Source organism: Serinus canaria, chromosome 7 (assembly GCF_022539315.1).
Source record: "Serinus canaria isolate serCan28SL12 chromosome 7, serCan2020, whole genome shotgun sequence".
Taxonomy (NCBI): domain Eukaryota; kingdom Metazoa; phylum Chordata; class Aves; order Passeriformes; family Fringillidae; genus Serinus; species Serinus canaria.
The window spans coordinates 24,900,788-24,922,402 of record NC_066321.1 but is presented as its reverse complement, the minus strand read 5'-3'; the positions used below and the strand labels follow the sequence as shown (position 1 = coordinate 24,922,402).

Sequence of the window (21,615 nt, the reverse complement as noted above, 5' to 3'; positions counted from 1 at the left end):
TGTCCAGGTTCTAGGGTGGTGATGAGGATTAGGGAGCACTCACATGGCCTGCTGTGCCAGCCCTAGTCCCAGAGGAGAGAGTGATGTCCCATCACACCTTGCTGGTGCAGTATCAGTCATGGCCTCAGACACAACATGCAGTGAAAAGCAAAAGGAAAGAGTGAAAACTGGATCTGATGGGGATCAGAGCCCGGTAGCTGGACTTTCCACTATCACTCATTTGCACTGGTTTTTTTTCAGCACAAAACTGAAATAAACACCTCGTTAAGCACCAATTGTATAAAGGAGGTTGTAAGAACAGAGCCCTGACCAGCCCACCCTCACCCTGGCTGTCTACATCCCTCATTAATGATGGATGGTCACCCTGGGACTGGCCCACCATAGCATGACTTTCTGACCCTGCATTTTCTCAGACACAGCCTGTTCACAGCCCAGATCCCACCTTAGCTGGTGCACAAGTGAGTAAAGCTTTGCTGCCAAGACTGGCCTGCAGCCTCCACTATTTGGGCATTCCCACAATTTGGCCGTGCCAGCTTGTAGTAAGAGCTGTTTCTGGGGCAAACAGTGCACCAAACCTACCTGATCCCTCCTTGCTTACTGCATAGCACAGCATCTCCTACCCCCTTCTCTCCTCGCCATATGGGCATTGCAGCTCAATAGCCATCTGAACCGAACGGTGCCAAGTCTGAGCACATCAATGCCTGAGCGAGGGTGAGTGCTGTGCCACTCCTTGCTGTGCACTGGCAGCAGCAGTGACCTCCCACGTGGTTCTCTTTGACAGCAGTGACTTATCTGGGGTTGTGGGAAGAATTAGCTGCTGGCAGGGGCTGGTTGGTACCCCTGAGGTGAGCTCAGCCCAGCCCAGGCCAGCAGGTCAGAGAGGCAGCCACATCAGGACAGAAGAGCGAGACAGAGGCAAGGGAATGGGATGCTGTATGAGGCTGGTAGGTACCTTTTCTCCTTAGGATACTCTGGGAGCAGAGGGATGGGAATGTCCCTGTTTTTCCCACAAACAAGGACCCTGACACTGCTTTGTTCAAAAAGATTTTCTTTCAAGCAACCCTCGTGTCACCCTCCCGTTCAGCCATGGCAGTGTGTCTGCTTTGTCCTGCCAGCTCAGCCATGGAGTGTTTACAAGCCTCCCTCACCCTTCCAGGCTGTGGTTCAGCTCCATTGACACTGAAGGCAACAGACTCCTCTCTTGGCGTGTGATGAATCAATTACTTCCTCTGACACTCTATTACTATAGCCCTTACATCTCCAGATTGCAGATGAAAAGACAGGCTGAGAAGGGGGACAGGGAAGGGGAGAGGTCTCCTGAGGTCTCCTTCAATTGAGTTGCTGGACATCTGAAGAAATCCCCATCTGCCATATTTAAAGACAGAGAGGTGTTTTGCTCCGGAATGGCAGAAAAATCAGAGGGTTTTCACAAAAGAAAACCTAAGAAATCACACAGGTCAAAAAACTACAACAAGTTGCAGTGAGCATAGATCAATGGTGAGTCAGTCCCCTCTGCTGATGGAGATCCCAGACCTTGTTCCCACCCATGATTAACAGCCAAACATTGGTATTACCAAAGAGACTGTCATTACACCTTCCTTCTCACTGCAAAATAACAATGTAAATGAAACCTCACACCAACACTCACAGAAGAGGAAGGAAGCTGAGCACATGCCTCAAACTCTCGTGCTGCCGGTGGAGGGGGTGGGGGCACTTCTCCTCGTTGGACATCCATCAACAACCACAGCTCTGAGGTTTCCCTGGGGGTTTCTAACACGTGGAGCACTTCCCATGCAAACACCCTGCATTCAGCATGGCCTCAGCAGGCACAGGGCTGAGAACAGGGGCTCTCCCATCACCAGTGGATGAGTACTGCCTGTCTCAGGAAAGCAGAACTCCGCCTCAAATGATTCCTCACACACTGTCTTCTGTACTGCTGCAAGAAGGTGGGGGCAGTCACATAACACGAGCAGCCACCCTGCTAGTTTCTGTGCCATTTGTAACAGAATGCAGTCTTTGGCAGAGGATTTCTGCTGTCAGACCCCACTGCTTCAGGCTCTGCTTCTAGGAATCCGTTAAACAATAATATCTCCATGTCTGACCCAGTGTTACTTTAAAACCACACCATACTGCTGTACTGTGGTTGCTCGCTAAGGCTCCATGTAGATCTCAAGAATTCCTTGGGATTAGCAGTGGGGTGGGATGAGTAACCAACAGAAAATCCCTAGGTTATTCCCTCTTTCTAATGATCTACTGATCTACTCACTAAGCCAGCATATAAGGAAGGCTTTCTATGGTGTGTTTGAACTAATATATCAAAGACAGTTGCTTAAAACATCCTAGCTGTGATTAGTGGACCATGACTGCTATTAACTTATAAGGAATTCCAGGATCACCAGACTGTGGTTTGCAACATATTATTACCATGCCATTCAGTGGTGGTGAGCAGCCACTTGATTTAAAGGAAACGGAGAACTCGCCTCAGACTAAAACCTAACCTCCCCCAATTCCTTCAAATATGTTCTATGCCGAGTTCTGGCCAAAAGCAACCACAAATTTCTTGTGTTTTTCAGTCTGCTCTTTGCAGTCTGTTCTTTTTATTTTGCATTCATATTTAATTGCAGAATTCACACCCAGCCAGAAAAGACTGAGAATAAACTGGTCGTCTTCTGCTGCACTCTGACCTACTCCTGTGTGATGCTGCTGCTCAGCAGCCTTTGGAAGGGAGTGTGCTTTGCACTGTTGCTATCTAGACTGGGTTTTATGCCTGCAGATGCCCAGGTCTTCTTTTCTTTATAACACAGAGAATTTTAAGTGATTCACCAAGGCAGGAACAATAAATCAATAGCAGGGAAGGGGAAGAACTCAAATCTCACAACTCCCAGAACTGATATTTGCTGGGGAATCAGCCAGTCCCTTGTTACAGACTGACAATAGGGATTATATCCATTAAAAAGGCTGCCAGTAGCTAAGTCAAAAAGTTGCTCATTAAAAGGCTAAACTGGCTCCTATGTAAATCAAGGTAAAATCTCACAATTCCTTTACTGAGCTTTGCATGTAGTCCTTAACAAAAAAAGGACATTTTTTTACTATCAGTCTAGAACTCCCCTTACATTCACTAAACCTTCAAACTCCTACATCATGGGTTTGTTGTATGGAAGCAGAATAGCATTGCTAAGCCCTCTGTACGCCCCAAAAAAGTGACCAAGACTCACAGTCCCATAGACATTTAGGCTTCTGAGACCTGTTTGGGATGAGGCTCTGTGAAGGGTGTCACCTGGTGTCACATTGTGGGCTGGAGCACTGTTGCAAAGATAGTCAAGGGCCTCAGGCTCTGCTGAAAGCAGAAGCACCTCAACACTGTGGTTATGAGGTATTCCAGTGGGATTGCTGTACTCATATCCTACTGCCTCTGCGCTGAGCAGGGTCTGCAAAGATGCAAAGGATTTAGAGCTGGAGTGTACAGTGCTTGCTCAAAAAAGGCACATGTTTCTGACACTTTTAGCTGAATTATGAACCCACTCAATCAGGAGTCACCACAGCCAGCCCTGTGCTGGCTCCCTCTGCAGATGCTGTGAGGTCCTGTTCCTTCCTTTGCTGGACAGAGAGGCTGACTAAGAAGCGAGTACACCACCACGACTACCAGTTCCTCCTCAACAGCAGGAAGGAGGGGGAGAGGTCTCTGTCTCTAATCCTATTGTTCCCAGTGTCACCAGCTGGCCCTCAATTTGTCATCATGCCAACAGGAAGCAAGGTGCAAAACAAGATTTGACTCCTCTGCACCGGATGTCAGTGAGCTGACGGGTCATAGGAGACCCCATGAGAGTGTATTTGGGGCCACCACCTTCTGCAGAGCCTGGACTGGGCCTGTCCCTCCAGGAAAAGGCTCTGGGGCATAGAGGAGCACAGCCACAGAGCAAGCTAGATGGGAAGCAGAGAAGAGGGATGTGAACAGCCTTGAGCTGTTAACTCATGTGGCTGGTCTCAGTATCACAGCTAACCCATTCACTGGTGTTCCATTTTGGAAAATGACCCGGGCTTGATGGGAATTATGAACCATACAGCGGATGCTGGATGGAGTTAAAAAACAGTAGAAGCTCATTTGAAGACAAGTTGAGCTGCAGTGTCATGTTACCCAGACTGAATAATTTCCTGTACCTTAGAAATGTTGCTTCTGGCTACCCATGCCACAAATGTATGAGCAAGCAAATGCCTTCCTTAACATCTCATCTTTGACTTCCCCTCACTGCAAGTTAAAGCTCGACTCCCCCAGTACTTCAGGAGATGCAGTCACTTCCCCTTGCATCCTAGCAAAGAAGCCCTCCAATCCCTGGCATTCTCTAGTGCTCCAAATGCATTTCTCTTTTCTAAGCATTTTGCCAATCACGAGATGAACTGCATTGTTTCCAAAATGTTTGCTAATAAGCTACTTATGCATACTTTTCAAAGCATTTACTAATTAGCTGTCCATGATTGCTGCCTTGTCTACTCTTAACCTTCACTGATGGAAGGATGGCTTCTCCCCCTATTACACTCTTGTTTGAAGGAGATGGCAAGAGAGGCAGGCTGAATGTGGCAGCCTCCAGCTGCCTGCCTGGCTGTGGGTACCGGCTCTGGATGCAGCTCTGCCTGCCACATCAGCTCAAAGGAATTTGAGCCAGTGTTTCTGTGGCTCTCTAGGAAGAATGCAGAGCTGTTTTGTTCCAGTGCCCAGCTTTTTGGCCGCTCAGGAGATGGCCATGCTGCCATAAGAGGCCTTCAGTGGCTGTCCAAGCAGCACGTGTCACCCTTTGTGCTGTTGCAAGTTGCTGCGGGTGTCCCCTGGCCAGCAGTGCTCTTTGAGATGGGCACTAGGAGCGTGCTGTCCCCCTGGCCAAACCTTGGTTCCCTCTGCCCTTCAAGCTGGGAGCAGACAGGTCTCCTGCCATGCCTGCCCTGTATCCAGCACACATCAGGATGATTCAACTCTCTTGGCACCATTAGGGCACCTATGAGGTAACAGTGACCACTGCATAAATTTCCTCATGATAGCGGCCCCAGTTCCTGTTTCTTGAAACCTTCTGGGCTTGACAGTGGGACCCAAAGTCAGGAGGAAGAGCCTGACTGCAGCTCAATTTCCAGTTTGCTGTCTCCAGCCTGTTTGGGAGTCTCTGGCCCTTGCCTCCAGGAACTTTAGCCAGCGTTTGGTAAGTGCCAGCAGAGGGGGCTGCAAGCCACGGCAGCGATCCCCTAACTCCTTCCCATCCCCTAACTCCTTCCCAGGCAGGGATCCCACCGACTGCAACCCAGCTGCAGCATCTGCTGGAAATGGCTGCAGAAAAATCCACTGGCCGTGGTCTGACTACCAGTCGGGATTTTTTCAAACACTGTTCCTCTGGAGCAGATGTTATGACTCAGCTGGAAAGTCTTCTGCTGGCAGGGGAAGCACAAGCATGGAGGGAGTGTGCCTCTGCTGCATGTGCATGGCCCAGCCTAACTCTCTGGTAGGGTCAGCTGAGTGTGGCTGGGGGTGGCAGAGTCAGTAGCCAAATGCAGGAGGGAGCTTTTAGTGGTCCAAGGAGAAGACCAGCAGCAGGAGGGAGGCACAAACAGAAAAGGTGGTTGGTCATAAACACAATGACTCATACATAGCTGAGGTTTTGGACTTGTATTTTCCAAGCAAGCAGAGCAGACAGAACAGCAAAATGGCAATTAAGGAGGAGTGGACAGCTTAGCCACATGACTGCAAAAGCTGGGGTACAGCTGTCCCTGTTGCAAATGGTTCAGGTCACTCCTGGGATCCCAAATAAACCCCAGCATGCACAAGACTGCCCAGCAACCCCCATATTACACAGAAGTGGAAACATTTCAGCACAGCAGCAGCCTGCTCTTTTCCACTGGATGCCACTTCCCTGTTCATTGAACAGATAGCAATGATGTGGGGTGCAGTTCCTGAGCTCCAGCTCCACTCGCAGCACAGAGGGGAACAAACAGCCAGGCACCGGAATGATCATTTCCGAATAGCTCGGCAGATCTTTTATCAGAGCATCACACTTCCCTTTTGGCCCTGGCATTACTGCTGTAGCCCCACAGCTGCAGGACAGCACAAACAATGGCCCCAGCCCCTACTCCCTGTCACAGCATGCCCACCCTCCCTGCCAGAGGGATCCCTGCTGGTGAACAACAGCCACAACAGCAGGAGGAGGCCAATTTTCTTAACCTAGCGTGCTCCCAAAGCAAGACACTTCCTCAGAGCACAGACACAGCACACAGAGAATTGTGTGAGATTCATCTCACACAGAGAGAGATGTTCTGGGGCTTCAATTACACCAAATTACTCCTTTCATGATGGTGGTGATAGAGTGCAGTTACTTAATGCAGCTGGACACAGCTGAAAAATAAAAGCCCAGATGTGCCTCCAGAAAACAATAGCAACAAGCAGCACTGAGCAGCCACCTCTGTCTGCCACCTTGGGCATCCGTCCCTGGCTGATGCTTCCACCCTCCAGGCTGCCAAAGCTGTTCTCTGCAGGCAGCTCTTGCCCTGGCATCTAGGCAGCACCACCTTCATAGCCCCCTTCCAGCCAGCTGCTGGCCGAGGGGAAATCACTGAACTTTCCCCAGAGGTCCCCAGGGTGCCAGACACAGCACAAAACATGGGAGGCAATGACTCCTGTCCCAAAGGGAAATCCAAAGCAGATACAAGGAAGGCCAGAAGGGACACAGCAAAACTAAAAAGACTTTTGGAGACATTTTTGTAGGCTTTCAAATGGGTTTTAGGAATGTAAATGTTATGCTTTATGAGGGAGAAACTTTAGCCTAATAAGGTAAAATGAAATGTTGAAAGAAGACGCAAGAGAGGAAGGGGCTATGGTGTTTACCTCTGGCAGCTGGAAGCACAGACTAGCCCCATTGTTGCTCCAATAGCTGCCAGGTAGCAACACCAGAGCAGGGGACCTGGTCTGCCCAGAGGGTGAGTGCCTCCATGGAGTCCATCTGCCTGTCACCTTGATGTGAATGTGCTCTATATTAATGATGAGATGTCAAAAGGAGGGCTCTGCCCTGAGACTGTGTCTTTGATGCTGATCTCCTGTTCCTGTTAAGGTTCACACCTGCAGCTGCAATGAGGTCTTTGCTTCTTCATAAAAACCCCTCTGACACTCAGATGAGATTTATCACTAAATGGTGACCTATTATTAATGGATTGTAATGTAATGTATTAATGGCCAAGCTTTACACAGTGCCCATATTTACCTCCTCCCGGTTGGTCACTTAAAATAATCTCACTCCTATCCATTTCTTTCAGGCCATGTTTATCATGCACTGTTTTCATTGTTCTGTTCTGCTTCCTAACAAGCACTGTCCATGAAGCTCTTTCAAACCCACCCTAAGTCAGCCAAGCTGACTTAGGGTGCCTGCTGGCTTGAGAGAGCAGGCACCCTAAGTCAGCTTGGCTCTCAGCTCACAGCTGTGGCCAGCAGAAGTGCAAGTGGATAAATGGTATTTCTCTTTAAGAAAAGCTCCCTTGTGCACCTACACGCAAAAAGGGAAATCGTGAGAACACACAGCAGCCACTCAGAAGATGGCCACAGTAAAGCAAAAAGCAGCAAAGGGATAACAGGCTGCAAAGCCTGGCAAAAGTTGCACAAGATGCTCAGAGCTAAAACTGGCACCTTCCTATAGGTGGAGGAAAAGCCTGGTTCCCATGGGGATTTCCAGCTCTCTGACCAACCTGTTTTTGCTTGCCTGAGACCTTGAAGAGGCAGAAGCTGGAGTCCCCCTGGCCCAGTTTGATCCCTGCCCTTCACACAACACTTTCCTGGTAGGACATATGGCACACTCTTCACACTGCAAATATGGGCCTATGCAGCTTTTACTACTGTGAATTTGGGACAACTGCATTAGCTATGAGGAGGCTGTGCAGTTCAGCCTATGCAAGCAGCAATTAAATCTGATAGCAACTATCATTCTCATCTCCACTGCAGGCCTTGTTGTGTTCATCTATGCCCACTTTAAGCCTTTCTGTGCCTTCTCCCTTCTTTATACACAGGCCTGATCCTGCAAAGCACTAAACACCTTGCACACACAGTGACTTCAGGGAGAGTTCATGGTGTTCAAAGCCTTATTAGCTCAGACTTTATCTGTAGGGGGTGACAAGATCCCCAATGACATCAATCAGCACACCTTCATTAGAGTTAGAGGAGCTATGCTGATTTATGATAGCTGAGGATCCAGCTCTGCACTTCATAACCTTCAGTACATCATCAAACCCATGCTGAATTCTTTGTTCTCTGCAGGACTGATTCTGCAGCCCCATAAATGCTTCCCCTGTTCCTTTGTCCTTTTTTACAAACAGAATTTCCCTCTCCATATGCAACCCCCTTTTAATCAACAGGACCAGTGTATTGAGCAGGACTGCTATGTCAGGCCTGTTTTAGGAGACCCCAAGCTCCTTCACACTCAGGCATCCTCCCTGTAGCCAGCTGTGGATTCCAGATGAACCCCACAGGTTTCTGTGTCTGCTGAGACCATGTTATTAACTCAGCCTTTTATGGCGCCCTTTGATGCCTTTAATTATTCTTTACTAGTTGTTAATTGTTTTTCCTAGACATCTAGTTTCTGGGTCCTTTCTTAGAAGAAAAAGAGAACAAAAGGCAAAAAACTCCATCTCCCCAGTTTACCAAACATAGCAGAAAAAGCACTATGGGAAGTCAGATCCAGGCCAAACAGCTCAGACCACCACGCCTCCAGCCTCACATGGCCTGATTCTGTGTCTCCAGCCACAGGGCACTCTGCCATACCTCTGCCTAGTTACACGGCAGGAAATTGCTCTGCTCTCCCAGCATGGTTTATAAGAAGAGTGAGGCTACTTCAACATAGAAAAACCAGTGGCCTTTTAACCTTTTAACCAGTTGGATCTTGCTTTCAGGTGGTATCAGGCCAAGTTAAGAACTACAGGTTTGTTGCAGAGTAGGCTCATCCTATGTGTCCAAAGTAGCATCTTATAACCTCACAGGCCACGCTTGCTCTGGAAAGGCAAAGAGATGCAGCACTGTGAAAGCTCAGAGTGATGCTTGATTGCAGGTGGAAGTACAAGACCCATACCTCTAGGCAAAAGCAGGAAGAGGAGGTAATAATGTACTAGAGAGAGAGAGAAAGGCTCTTACTTGCAGTCATGTTTTTCGATTTCGAAGTGAGGGTTGAAGTTGAGGATAATCTTCTGGTTGGATTCAGGGGTGTAGATGACCCATTCACAGTTCTGGTGGGAGGGGTAGTCATTGGGGTACCCTGGTGAGGTGATGTACCCAGCATCCTTGGAGTTCAGGCGGCCCCCGCATGGCTGAGCTGCAGAGACAGGGAAGGGAACAAAGCATTGAAAGATGTTCTGGGCATCAGGTGTGCACAGCAGGTCTCCCTGGGCCACTGATTGGAGTGGTCTGATAAAGACCATTCTGCAGGCCATTGACATCCCTTTGGTACTCTAATATTGATATTAATCTCTGGGCAAGGAGAATTATTCTGCAGAACAAACATACTCCTTTCCCCTCCACCTCCTGCCACACTTACATACCACATTTCACACAGACCAGAAAAGAGAAATGAATGCTCTTGCCAAGGCAATTACAGAGCCATAAAGTAAGAGACAGATTGATATCAGATCATCTGTAGCTGCCTCATTTTATCCCTTCTTTTGCCTCCTTTGCAAGCTGTTCTGTGTCAGTCTCCCACAGCTGCCTCAGGAGACACCAGAATTTAGACACTATAAAATTCAATCCAGCTGCAGGAGGGCAGAAAGCTGTGCTGTGTCCAGGGAAGGAAACTGAGGCATGTCAGGGATGCTGGTGAGCCCAGACTCACCCACACTGTGTGGCAGAGCTAAGGACAGTACCCATCCTTCCTGGCCCCAGCCTGTAAGCCCATGAAAGCCCCTCTCCATTTGCTGTGCTCTCCCTCCCCAACCCGCCTGCCCCAGCAAACACATCTCAGCAGACTTGCAAGCCAACCCATCCACTGGAGCTGCAGACACAGACAATCAGCAGTGGTGGTTTTGTGGGACTAGCCCACAAATGGCTGGCAATGGCTGCGTGGTAAGCAGAGGAAGCTCTCTCAGCTTTGGGCTAGAACAGGCCCCAGAGGGTGATTTTGTAATCAAAAAAACATTTAATCTCATGAATGCTGCAAATCAAATTTATTATTGCATTACTTGCTGGGAGGAAAATCTGCATCATGGGGTCACTTGATAATGCACTACAAATCCCAAAGTCCCTTTCTCCATGGGCCCCCATTGTGTGTCCTGCTTTCCCTACTCCCCTGCCACCCCCTTATATCAGCACCCAGGCCCACAAGCTGCAACAGCTGCCCCCAGAAGACAGTATTGCCTCTTCATACCCAGCAAAACACATAAAACCCACCAAAATGGGCAAAACCCAACAAAACCCTAAGTCCCTCCATAGAGCAGGCTGGCCTATGGATATGGGGTCCCACATAGTGGAAAGTTCTCCTCCCTGACAATAAGCAGTGGGGTACAATGTGGGATACAAACCCTCATGGGATGTTCCCACTGTCAGGTTAGCCCCACAGCCCCAGAGGACCCTGGACATGCAGGAGGGTGCAACTGGGTTTTCCCAAGACCCACGTTTGCATGCCCTGGGATGCAGGCTGCAGCACAACCCACACCCCCAAGGGAGCCAAGGCACAGAGAGGCATCACCCTTGATGTAGGAGGGTAACCACACATCCCAGCAGCTCCATGAACAAAGGGTGTGTTCCATGGTGTTCCTCACTGCCTTGGTCCTGAGGGATGTTCCTCTCCTTCCACAGCAGCACTCACTGCAAAGCCCCAGGACCACCCAGGAGAAGCAAAGCAGTGCAGATTGTGTGGCCTCAGCCCCTTGCTGTGGGTCTGGCTCTGTTCCTGTGCCATAGGGTTTGCCGGGTCCCAGGGGTGTCCCCTGCCAGGCTGTCACAAGTCTACCAGCTCTCGGTAGGGACATCCCAGCCTGCATTCAAACTGCCCTCTTGCCAAAGCCAAGGCAAGCAGCAGGAGTCAGGCAAGACCCTCAGCAGAAACGCTTCCTGGAAAAAAAGCACTTTGAATAAACAACCTGCTGCCTGCACGCTGCCTGCAGAAAATGCACGTGTCCTGTGCAAAAACAAGGGCAACAGGAGGGCCCTTCATGGGCCGGCAAGGCTTCCTTTGCTGTGAAAAAACATTCCGTTTCCCCCATGTTTTTCATGCCCTCTAACACATTCATTCTTCAAAATAACTTTCTTCGCACACACCCAAAGGCAGATCTGCAGCCTTCCCTTTTTCTTAAAATAATCCTGTAAGTATCCTGAAAAATACGAGGGGAAAAAATGCAGCACTGCCATGAAGAGCTGAGAATACCAAAAAACATCTGGTTTTGTTCCACAGGAGAGATTGCTCAACACACAAACATTTACAAACCTACATTCTTGCACAAATATCTTCTCTCAGGAAGGCATATTTGCCCACACATGTGTTTATGTGAGTTTGGAGGGAGGGAGAGAAAGAGACATTCACGTGGAAAGAAGAAATTCACGGACTTGTTGACATCAATGTACAAATAGACGTGTAATTCACACTTCACTCATGTACGCACTTTCACACCTTCTCATAAAAATTCACACCTCGTTTGCACACATGTCCACCCCCTCCAGCAAAGAAAAATATTCAAGCTGCAGATTATTTTTCTTGGAAAGGGCAAAGTCTCCAAACAATGAAAATACAGTCAATCCTTCCACACCTCGCGATTCCCTGCCCGTCTCTCCAGCTTTCACACACATGCTACCCGCTAGGCTGATACCACCAACATCACCCACCACTCAGAAGCTGCTAGCCCCTTACTCGTGCCAGATACCGTGAACACCCTGTGAGCCCTTGCAACTCAACCAGTTGGAGGGGAACTGTCATGTGAACAGAGATGTCAGTTCTTCCCCAACAAATTAACTCAGGAGCAGAAACACAGTTCCCCTCTGACCTTGAAACTTCTCCTTTGCCCTGCGAGGCCATCACAGTTCAGTGGGACTGAGATAAAGAAAATCCTAGTCCTGATCCTAATTTCAGGTCAGCTTGGTGCTCAAATTAGACTGTTGGTGCCAGTGAGGGCAGCCTGAGTGAGAGGGGCTGGAGCCCAGCTCCCTGCAGCTGAGACCTCTCCAGCAAAACAGGACAAGCAGGTGAACCTCCCAAGGAAACACGAGCACTCCCACCTGCAGGAAAAGCATATCTATGTCTCTCAGAGAAATATATTTTGTCCTATTCCTACCCAAGTCCACAGAAATGAAGGGGGCTACTTCAGTAGAGCACTGCCTTGCCCACATGGTGGGCAATAGCATACCAAGAACTCAAGGCTTCTTAAGAGTCATCTGAAGAGGCAAAATTACTTAAATATCCATGTAATTATTCTGTTGGGCTTTTTCTCTTTTGACTCACAGGTATCTAGCAGGTACCTGCAATGAGAACAAAAAAATCTGTCACCATGCCCACTGACTGGCATAGGGTTTGACTCAGCAGTCATGCCAACCACTGTCCTTCTGTATAAAATATGGCCTGCTTTGTATACAGTAGAGGCTCAAACTTCTATGTAAATGAATTCCTAAAAACTGATGCATTGCATCCATAAAAAAAAAAAAAAAAAAAAAAGAAAAGGTTAGTGGCATGGCTACTGCTCAGTCTGTATGCATTGGAAGCAAGACGTGTTCCATAGCTAATGGGCTTCAGCAGCTTTTGCCAGCTCTGAATTCACTTAATAAAATTAAAATTAAATTCTGAAGTACAAGCCAAGCCTGCCAGGTGCATGGGACATCCCGTTGCTCAGTAAGCAAAATGCAGGCATTCAAAGCAAACTGCTGGGGCCCCTGCCAGTCCACATAGTATAGGGGCCAGTGGAGTGCTGTGCCAACAACAAGGCCTCAGGAGAGCAGTAGGGCTCCTCAGAGGAGGTTAGAGAGGTCAATACTCCTTGGCAGTGTTGGAGTAGACTATGGTCAGGTTGGGAAATCTGCCGACCCCTCTTTTCAATAAGGCTCACCATAACATAAATTATCCCTGCAACCTCCTCCATGCAGGGCCACCCCAACAGGGGAACTACACCAGAGGATGACAACCAAGCCGCAGGGATGGGAAAAGAAGACCTGGAGAAGATCATGAGATGCAAAATTCTGCAAATGCTGCATTGTACAGTGCGCAACTCCAAAGTTTCCCATGGAGAAGGGTGTCAGCAGCTGAGCTCCTCTTTCTGTGCTCTGACCTGCTGGAGACACCCAGCCTGATGAAGTCTTCTTCTGCTTCCCCTAGGCCACAACAAGCAATCGTCACTCAGGGGACCCAAAAATAACAGCCAGGCCCCAAGAACCTTCACCTATACTTGGGGTTTTTCAGCTCTGCAGCTCATCAGGCACAAGCTGAAACCTCAGGCCGGGAGCAGGGCATTCTCCTACTTGAATTTCCTGCCAATTAAACCCCTCTGGATTTCCCTCACCCCAGGAGAGCAGGACTCACTGTTATTGTTGGACCTTCCACAGAGAAACTAAAGCCAACTCTGCCTGTAAGATAAATAATCATCACCAGAGAGGCCCGTTTCACAACAAACATACATACTACAGCCTCTCAGAGCTTGCAGTGTCCAGCACAAAACTACCATGTGTTTTGACCTGCTGAGGTCAGTTTACTTTTGGGATAGCTTTCAGGGCTGCAAACAAAAATTAGGGTGTTCTGGATGCCTTACAAGCAGCAGCAGCATCACTGACTGTGCTGCTTGAAAAGAGCAGCCTCTGAGGACAGCAAAGGAACAAGGGAGAGAGACGTGGGCGTTCCACAGCAGGCAGATGCACTGCCTAGCCTTGTCATTTCTCTTCCTGGCATGAGGCCCTCCAGCCCAACTTCACACTCTCGTTCAACCACTGCAGAACATTTCCATGTCCCAGGATTCAGCACTGTCAGAGGAGATTTGCCCTATCAACCCTCTGACAGCACAGCAAAATACAGGTTCTGGCATACATGACCCACTTCTCTCAGAGCTGCTGAACTTGGCTCAAGCCCTTGTGCAGGAAACCCATGTTTCAGTTCTGTTCATCACACAGCTCTTCAGAGTTTTTCAAGGTCCATGCGTGTCCAAGCACTTTGCCAAACCCTGGCATGGAGGAGACAAACAGGTCTCTTCTGCCAAGGACTCATTTCCATTACTGCTCATCCTGCCTCCTTTCCCGAGCTCAGACCCTGGCTGGGCACAGCTAATGTGGCAAGGGATCTCACCCCAAACCACAGAGCACAACTTTTGCAGGAGGCAGGAACACAAAATATGAACTCTCAGACTTAAATCATACAGTTTAACCATTGGCCAAGGAGAGAGACAAAGTGCAGAGGAAGCTAATAAGATTAGATGTTTTATCCCCAGTAGCATAGATCATTTTAGCAGAAGCGTGTTTGCTTTGGATTGCAAGATAAAGCTTCAAAGGCTTCCTGAACAAATTAATGGACAAACACACCCAAACAACACAAGGTTCTTACATGCACATTTCATTCCAGAGCACTACCCACATCCACATCTTGAGACTTCACACAATCAGGGAGAGTCCCCAGAACATTTAATTGAGGAATTTTACCAGTTTAAGCAAAATTTCACTTAAAAGTAGAGACACAGAGAAGTAGAATTTAAAGACTGCTTTTGTGATTTGAACTAGGATTGTGTTCAATTCAAAGTGTCTCAAGCCTGTCATGAGACAAGCTCATAAAACACTGTCTGGGCTTAAGCAAGAAAGGAACGGGCCAATCCATCAGTTGAGGAATGCAGCCATTTGACTGCTTCCTAAGGCAACTGGGAAGGGATGCAATATATTCAGTTTATAGCACTGGACAGCAGTGAAAGGGGAACACCAGAAAGCTCAGCAAATGGAAGATTTTAGCTCTGAGCCTTTGCAAAAAAAAGAGATAATTTCAAATTATTTTTAAATAAGAAGGGAATGGTGGAGGGAGGAAGAGAGAGATTTGGAGACTTCTGATAATCAAATTTTTTTTCTCCATGTTAATCCACAAAAGAATTAAGTAGAAACCCTGAAATAGAGACCCACTCAAGCTTCACCATGGAAAATGAGAGGGCCAAATCCTGCATGCAAATCCAGGTAATTTGCTTTGAAATCACTGGAGTTCAGCTGATTTCTACCCCTGGGGTTCTGGACAGCTGCAGTCCAGGGGGTGACATCGCTCTGTACTGCTTGAGCCAGTGACAACCTTGACCTTTAAATGTCCATCCTGTCCAACCCCTCTCTTATATCTTTAATGAGATTTTATACCCTGTTTATCCACCTTCACTAACTTTATTATTTGTCATCTTATATCAGAGGCAAATGCAATTCCAACAGGGTAACCAGCTTAACAGTGATAGTCTTTCTATAGAGACGTGTACACAGAATTCTCCCAGCTTGCCTGTGAATGTAATCTGTGGGTCTGGAGCAACAACTCCTGGCTGCTCCAGAATTCATCCCCAGGAGCATGCCAGTGTGTGTGTACACATGCAAGGGAGGCAGATAACTGCATTTTGAACTTGGAGAAATCATGCCTGCCTCTCTGTTAGGCTCCCAGGGGCTTGAAATCTCATAGAAACACACTGCCATCTCCCAGGAATAGGTGGCAGCTTTAGGAGACCCTCAAGCTGCAGGTCAGGCAGTTTCTGAGTAAAACTCCTCAGTACTGCAGGCAGGGAAACAGAAGCATGAACCTTCCTGCATGGCAGCCTGCCACCCTACCCATAGGCTACATGAGGAAAAAATATTGTAGAGGGTGATCTTGTCCCCCAATAAGTTGCAGCTGTTTCAGTTGCTGAAGATTGGAGGTGGGCCTGATCTTAACAGGCCACACCTGTAATCAATAAGAACTGGTGCTATATAAGAGTAAGGAAAGAGGAATGAGGAGAGCCAGATTACTGAGGACCTGGAGAAGTCAGTGTGTAGAGGAGCTGCCTGTGAGCAACATCAAGAAGGTATGAAGCTCAGATAATATGAAATCCTCGTACTACGATGATGATAGAACTCGAGATATCTAAGACAACAAAATATGATGGTGAAAATTTGCTGAGCCACCCCCATTAATGCTGTCAATAACAAATTCATTCAAGGGCCATGGAGACAAGAGGCATTTCTAGTTATACACATGGAAAAAAGATTCCCCTAGGATTCCTCTCTAAAGAGCTTCAGGCTTGATGAAAGGTGTTCAATGCCTCTGAAATACTAATTAGTATTATTATTAAAAAAATTCCAACAAGAAAAAAAAGCTTATCTCATCTCTCATCTCCCCCACAACCTCCCAGCTTCCTCACACCTTTTGAACTCATCTGTCAGGATCCATTCTGAAACTGAATCCTTTTTTCCCCATCAGGCCGTGGCAGTTTACCCCTGGCTCTTTCCCATAGCAGCTGGCAGAGCCTCTCAATCTCACAACACCCCTGGCTTGGCCCTCCCTCCCAGAGGCCCTGCTGGAGCCTCAGAGCACAATGCAGTGCCTTGGCTGCAAAGAGCCCCACGGGTGGGAGAGGAGGGAAGCAGCCCCTCCTGAGCCACTCAGAGAGCCCTGCCATGGGTCCCCCCATGCACGCTGCTGAGCAGTAGCAGCTTCAGCCTTTGGTGCTGGTGGTGAGGCTCAGCAGCAGCTGGATTTGAGCACGCTGTCAAAGTTATTGCACATTCTGGTGAGTGTCTTAAACACATTGTTACCTGCTGAGCACATATTCAGCAGTCAAACAGAAAGGGAGGAAAGCTGCAGTGAGCTTGGGGTGTGCATGAGGGTAAAAGTTGTCAAGGGCCTCTGGGTTTGTGAGGGACAGTGTAGAGAAGGGATGGATGCAGAAGTGTGCATGTGTGGCAGCAGCAAGGCTGGTGTGTAAGAGGAAAGGTAGAGATCTGTGTGCCTGTGAAGAGAGAGGAGGGATCAGGGAGATTATAAGTGTATGTGTCTACATGCAGAAGGGGTTTTCCTCCTTCCTCTTTCTGCATGCATTCCTTTAAAAAAAGGGGGTTCAAAGAAGCCTTTCAATAAAATGTAAGCAGAATAAAAGGAGAGCATCCTTTTGTCTTCACCATCTTCCTAGAAGGGGCATAGAAAAGGGCAAGCATTCAAGCCCTACACAGACAGCATTTCACAGCAACTGGGTGACCCACCAGAACAGCTGGGCAGATGCCTTGCCTTTGTCTCAAATGCACAGGGAGAAATGAGGGCAGGTTTCAAAGACCTGGAGCCCAGTACTTTATCTCTGGAGCCCATTTTCTTTGACTCATTAAGTATGAAGATAGGAGAAGACACAATCAGACAGAAAGTCCTTACATCTATCCACCCCTGCAAGTAACACTTCAGGCTATTTTGCATGTCAACCTGTTGCTTGTACCCCTTTTCCCAAACTGCTTGGGAAGAGGAGACCTCACCAAGGCTGCAGCTGGAGCCCCAGCCTCCCAGCATTACTCTAGCTGTCCTCCCTGATTCATGGGCACTGCTTGCACATAGAAAGGGTTACCAATCCAAGTTGTGATTTCGAGTGTTTGGCCCGGTGCCTGCTGACCTCGTGCTGACAAACCTCTCCTCCGTGTCTGAGTTTTTGTCTTTTCACTGCACAGGCATCAAGCCTGGCTCAGGATCCGGCCTTCTGAGATTGCGCTTTGGCTCAGGCAGGGAACAGGCTGACCCTTTGATTCTGAGTGTGATTAAACCCATGCTACTGTAGCGCTAAGCCGTGTGCAACACTGTTAGCAACAGCCCTGATTTATGTTGTTGCTAGTATTGCGGTTTCCACCAGGGTGTAGACAGGGATTTCGAAAATAGCCCAGCTACCTCTTTGTCTGTGTGTGTGTATTATAATTAGAAATGTGTCAAAGGGCTGTTACAGAGTGAGGATGGAGCTGGAAACGTTCACACCCCACTTCTGCCCCCACCCCTGCGCTGACACCATCAGCCCCAGCTTGGGTGTGTGCAGGCACATCAGCTCTCCGCACTTCCCGGATTAGACAACTGTATTCCCAAGGCTCCATGGGGGCACGGTGGTGGTGACTTCACTACACAATGGAGAACAAGTTTAACAGCTTCCAGTTTGCTCTCAGGTTGCTGCAATCTGCCCCCACCACCGTGGCTAAATGACAACTTTTTTCTATTTTGATTTCAGATAGGATCACGGGTCTCAGATGTAGACAATTTATTTTCCTAGCACAGCTGGTCTGTCAGAGGTCATATAATTTGGCAGCAATCCCAGTGCTTAAAAATTAATTTTTCCTTATTAATACAACTGGGGGTCCCACAGGATAGGATCCCAGCCTTATCTGAACCTGACAGCTTCCTAAACCCCATGAAGGATGCCTTCTCTTCTCAAGCTATCTGCAGTGCAAGGCCACCATGTCCTGGTGCCTGGCAGCACTGGAGGTTTCTGCTAGGAAACCAACGCACCCGCCTGCCGGGACGGGAAGTGCTGCCTTCTCCGGCCCAGCAAAGAGGGGAGCTTTCTCTTTTTAACCTTCTAAAGCCACACACAAGGTACCAAACACAGAGAAGATACTGGGAAGGAGGATGGGGGGGGGGGGGGCAGGAGGAGCAAGGCAAGGAGATGGGAAGCACCTCCACAGAGCCTTCTGGGACCCAATATGCATGCCTGTCACTCCAGACATCATGCACCATGATTTTCTGTAGCAGTAAATCTAGGAAAACAAAATGCAGCATCCTAACATGGGTCAGAGCCCCCCACCGAGCTTGTATCAGTGGTTTTCAGTGATGCTCCGACAACTATCTGATTCCTAGTCTAAAAAAGCTTTTGTTTCCAGTAAGAGCTGAGTTAACAGCACACAGGCATAAGGCACTACACTCAGTGCTTGTGTGGGTGTGTGTGTGCATGTTTGTATGTGTGGCCGTGCGCTTATTTGGCAGCATTTTGTTTTGGTCCCACTTCCCACCTTGCTACATCTCCTAAGTCACTACTAAAAATAATAGCTTTTAAGTAAACTATTTGGAAGGCTTCAGAGTGAGCTTTGCTCAGAGCTGCATAAACATCATCTGAACGGCTCAGTACTTGGGTCACTCAAATCTGTTACTTTCTTACTTCATTGCTTTTTACGGGAAAATGAAAAACACACAGCCACCCAACCTTCAGATTTATCTTCACGGGTCTCCCACCCACTCTCCTCCATGGTTATCTCAGGGTTTGCTTGGCTACATACAAATTGGCAGCTGCACTGTTTATCTCTTACTGTAGAAATATTGCATGAGGTTTTTTTCCGTGTGGATTATCATATTATTGTCTATTAAAAACGTCTCCCCTCTCTACTAACCTCCCTTAGGGAACCTAAAGAGGGACTTCCATAATGGGGGAAGGCTTTCAGATACACCAGACTGAAACATAAATCCATCTACCTCTGGCATGTTTCCCTTACTAGGCTGGCTAATTTACTGAAGCTGAGTGTAGCCTGATCGAGGTTTGCATCCCATTACCCCGTACCTTTGCTCACTGTGCTGGCAATAAAGTCATTTGACCGGATTTGCAGCCACACATCATCATCTCGGCAAACCACCGCTGGTGTTGGCCACAGAGAGACAACTTCCTCGCTGGTTCCAACACCATGTGATGCTCTGCTTAGCCGGGAAAACCTCGCATTCAAATAAACACTGCTTACAGCGCCTGAATGGCCTGAGAGACACGGATTGCTCAAACCTCCTCCTAGTTAACAGTCCTGATGCTGAACTCACTCCAGGATAGAAGGAGGTGAACACATGGACACAGGCACACACTCGGGCTCAGCGGCCACCGGGATCACAACCAGACTGGCCAGTGCACGCTCAGGGGCCAGCCTCAGGCTACAGCCCGGTCTGCCAGAGCACAAAACCTACTCCAGGAGATCAGACACTGCTTCTGCAACAGGGTTCATCTGAATAGACGGTTGCACTCAGCAAGGGCCTCCCAGGACACTGCCCTTTCTCTTCATCCCATCAAGTGCCTATTCGCTTTCCTGCTTGAACAAAAGATGGGATTTTTTTTTCTTTCCTTTATAACCGTAAGGAAGGAGGTGATGCCAAGCGGCAGCTGAATGTTTATCGGCAATGTCTGTGCTTCGCACTGCAAAAGAGAGGGATTTTCTCAGGCGTCAGACACTCTCTCACTTCCCCTGTTCAAGGGGAAGCTGCGTGGCCACACAGCTCCGGGGCAGGAGAAGGCAGAATGCACTCTGCCATCATCTAACGCTGCTCGGGTCAGACCGCAGCTCAGGGCCCTGAGCCATGTCCCGAGGCCCCGACTAACGGGAAGACAAACCCACAGCTCAGCAGCTGCTGGCTTGGCACTACCGTACTGACACTCAGCTCCTGAGCACAGAAGGAGCTCCGAGAGAGCACCGGACGGCAAATCCTTTTCCTCCAGAGACCTTTCCAGATAGGGACCCTGTTGCCCCCACTAGCGAGATTCAAACCCAGTGGCCGGGGGGATAGGGCCCAGCGTCAGCCTGCCCCACTCCTGTCTTCATGCCGTAGCAACGCAAAGGCGGGTTTCATCTCTGCACCTCCTGACAGCCCAGCCTAGCCTGTCAGCGAGGACCAGAAAAACACACTTGAGTCCCAATACGTGCCACGAATCCGCCTTGTCCCGGGACAGCCCAACGTTTGCAAAGTGCGTACAGGTCCCGCACGTACCGCGGGCAGCCTTTCCTGAGGATGCCGCCGCTAAGCTTCGTCCGCTCCCAGCTCTGCACGGCCCCGGCTGCCTGCTCCCGCCAGACGATTTTAATTTCTCACCTAAAGTTTCCCGAGGCTGCAACCGGCGTGGGGCTGCGGACATTCGGATGCGGGTGTTCGACATGTGGCTGGTCCCTACCACTTCTCCTCCCTTCCCCGCAGCTCCCCAAAAAACCAGCACGCAACTTTACAGCGCGGCTCCATCCCCTCGCCTCTTCGCGCCGGGCGTTGGGAGTCGCGCGGCTGCAAGCGCTGCGCTCCTTGCCGGGGGTGCGCCATCTCCGCCCCGCCACAGGCATGAGCCCCTCCAAAACCCGTGCTGCGAAAGCTGCGTGGCGCGGCCGATCGCTCATGCATTCCCTAAATTTATTCCCACGCAAAGCATATATGCGTGAGACGACCGGGACCGCGCCCGAGAACCCGAAAGTTGGGCGGACGGGGACATCCCCCATTCCTGAGGGCGCCTTACCTGTCTCCGCTGTGCCTCCAGAACCGGGCAAGCACAGCCCTAGAAATCCCCAGGCGAGAAGAAACGTATCCATCCTCCGGAACAAATTATAAAAAAACCCAGAAACCCACAACGCAAGACCCGAGGCTGCGGGCCGGGTTTCGCCTCCCAACCCCGGGCGCGCCGCGCCCCGTGTGGGCGCCCCACTCGCGACCAGCTCCGGCGGGGCTCAGCGAGGGGCAGCGGCGTTCCCCGCACCGGGGCTGCGGGGCGGGCGGTGCCGGCGGAGCGCCTCTCCCCTAGGGCGACCCGCGGGGCCGGCGCCTCGGCATCCCCCGGGGCGCGGCGGCGGTGGTGCGGGCTGGGGCGCCGTCTGCGCCTCCTCTCCCTCCCCGCCGGCGCCTCGCAGCCTTTTCAGGCAGGGCGGCATGTGGCTGTCAGCGCCGAGCGCCGGCGCCGCCCCCCGCACCCCCCCGC

The 21,615-nt window shown here is 49.5% G+C and overlaps 1 protein-coding gene across 1 annotated transcript in view; it reads right to left on the bottom strand.

Annotated features, from left to right (window-relative positions):
* The window catches only part of NRP2 (neuropilin 2), an 89,547-nt gene extending 68,166 nt beyond the window's left edge, over positions 1-21,381 (bottom strand). Inside the window, 2 exon segments of the mRNA XM_009088330.4 lie at positions 9,146-9,323; positions 21,160-21,381. Of these exon segments, the coding sequence (XP_009086578.2) occupies positions 9,146-9,323; positions 21,160-21,232 (251 nt within the window). The 5' untranslated portion in view covers positions 21,233-21,381.
* Between the last annotated feature and the right edge of the window lie 234 nt (positions 21,382-21,615).